At 45.6% G+C, this 1,767-nt stretch overlaps 1 protein-coding gene across 1 annotated transcript in view; it reads right to left on the bottom strand.

Annotated features, from left to right (window-relative positions):
• MELLADRAFT_113653 (uncharacterized protein) overlaps positions 1–1,242 on the bottom strand; it is a gene marked incomplete at both ends in the record, with an annotated part of 2,462 nt that extends 1,220 nt beyond the window's left edge. Inside the window, 3 exons of the mRNA XM_007418373.1 lie at positions 42–257; positions 335–415; positions 481–1,242. Coding sequence (XP_007418435.1) covers positions 42–257; positions 335–415; positions 481–1,242 — 1,059 coding nt within the window. The remainder of the gene's footprint in view (positions 1–41; positions 258–334; positions 416–480) is intronic.
• Positions 1,243–1,767: the final 525 nt, after the last annotated feature.

Below are 1,767 nucleotides of genomic sequence, written 5' to 3'. Positions count from 1 at the left end.
GCAGTCAATTTCGCTTCGGGTGAATGTAGTGGTAAATCGACTGGTGCCGCTGGTGACGATTGTCCGCTCTTTCCTCCGGTTGGGGTATCATGGGAAGTCGTTGGAGGTGAAGGTTGTGTAACTGGCTTGTTCTTGTTATCAACTGGTTGCAGATCCTCGAGTGTCGGCTGAGAAGAGATGAGGAGGTCTTCGAAGTTGAAGGTGGAGGCTGTAACTTCTGCTGATGGACCACATAAGTCTTCGATAAGTGTATCGACCTAGAAGAACACGTTGATTGGAATGAGGGCAATAAGCATATCACTTTCTGTGTCCACATTTGAATAGGATGGCGTACCGAGGGTTCTTCCTGGAGGCCTACGTCTAGGGCGGTGTGAGGTGACGTTTGGGTCTCGTTGTACGATTCGTAGAGCAATTTCTACATACAAAGAAACAGGTCAGATAGCCAAATAGGGTGCGGTTGGGGTGGAGTTGGGTGCGTACCTGTTGTGGGTCGGGTACAAATGAAACAGGTAACTTTGCTTCATTGTTGATGATGTGTTCATTCTTGATGATCGTTTGGATCTTCATCAGTACATCCTGCCGACAATCTGGAGCCATAGCGCATAGTTGGGCTCTGAGATTGGGGATAGTGGTGTCGACCGATTCCAGCGACTTGAGATCGGTTTCAATGGCATAGATCGGCTGTGCGGGTCGAGTTACGAGAATGGGTTTCGTCAAGGTCATATGATCATTTGAGTGATACGGCTGCTGTTCTTGAGGTGGCTGTTGAATCAAGTTTGACATGTCATTATCGAGAGGATTGGCGTCAAGAGGATTTGCGCCGAGCCGTTCTGTGTCGTTGTCAAGACAAACTCCTGGAGCTAGAATGGGAGGCGCGTTCGGCTTCTTGGACTTCTTGCGAGGTTTCACAGCTGGGTCGGGGGGGTGATTGTTACCGAGGTGAGTATGGATAAGAATCCAAGAGGAGGTTTGGTAAAGGTATCGGGTGTTGATTTCAAATGGACATCCGATTCGTGCTGATTTTGTTGTTGCTGCAACGCTTGCAGGGGGATAGCCCAATCGATAACAGTCGTACTTTGTAACAGCACTGCTGGTAAGTTGTGAGTTGCCAATTCGGATGCGATAGCCGTGATTTGTCGCTGGAAATGATGCCACGTATTTGTCCATCTTGCGACGATCCTTGTCATGAATCTCAATAATATCAGGTACTGGAAATTCATATTTGTTCTGTTGTGGGTTCATTATTGGTACGACGTATTTAGGGTGCTGTAGACTAGTTGCGAAGTTGAGAAGAGCAAGGTAGAAGGAGGTGGAAGTACATCAACACCTGATGTAGTATGATTTGCTTATCGCAAGGATACCAGTAATTCTTGAAGTTGTGAGATTTTGGGAGTGGAGTCGTGATATGGATGGGATTGTACTGGTCGTGACATTTGGAGGTCAAGTGGTCATATACGATCTGATCGTGATATGTGTGTAAGGGTAGTGGGTTGTATGATGGTGAGATTTGTGATTTGGTAGTGAGATTGTGTGCTTGAGTAGTAATATATTTAGTTCAGTAGTGAGATTGTGTGCTTGAGTAGTAATTTACTTACTTTAGTAGTGAGATTTGTGATCTGGTAGTGAGATTGTGTGCTTGAGTAGTAATTAGGGGATACAAAGTAGAAACTGGGAGTTTTTTCCCGTTTTTTCCCAGTTTCCCAGTTTTCGATTTTGGCTGTAATTGTGAAACTGGGAAACTGGGAGAACGTTCTCAGTTTTTCTCTA

Source organism: Melampsora larici-populina (assembly GCF_000204055.1).
Source record: "Melampsora larici-populina 98AG31 unplaced genomic scaffold MELLAscaffold_90, whole genome shotgun sequence".
Classification (NCBI taxonomy): domain Eukaryota; kingdom Fungi; phylum Basidiomycota; class Pucciniomycetes; order Pucciniales; family Melampsoraceae; genus Melampsora; species Melampsora laricis-populina.
The sequence above is the reverse complement of the archived record's forward strand: the minus strand, read 5'-3'. Positions and strand labels throughout refer to the sequence as shown.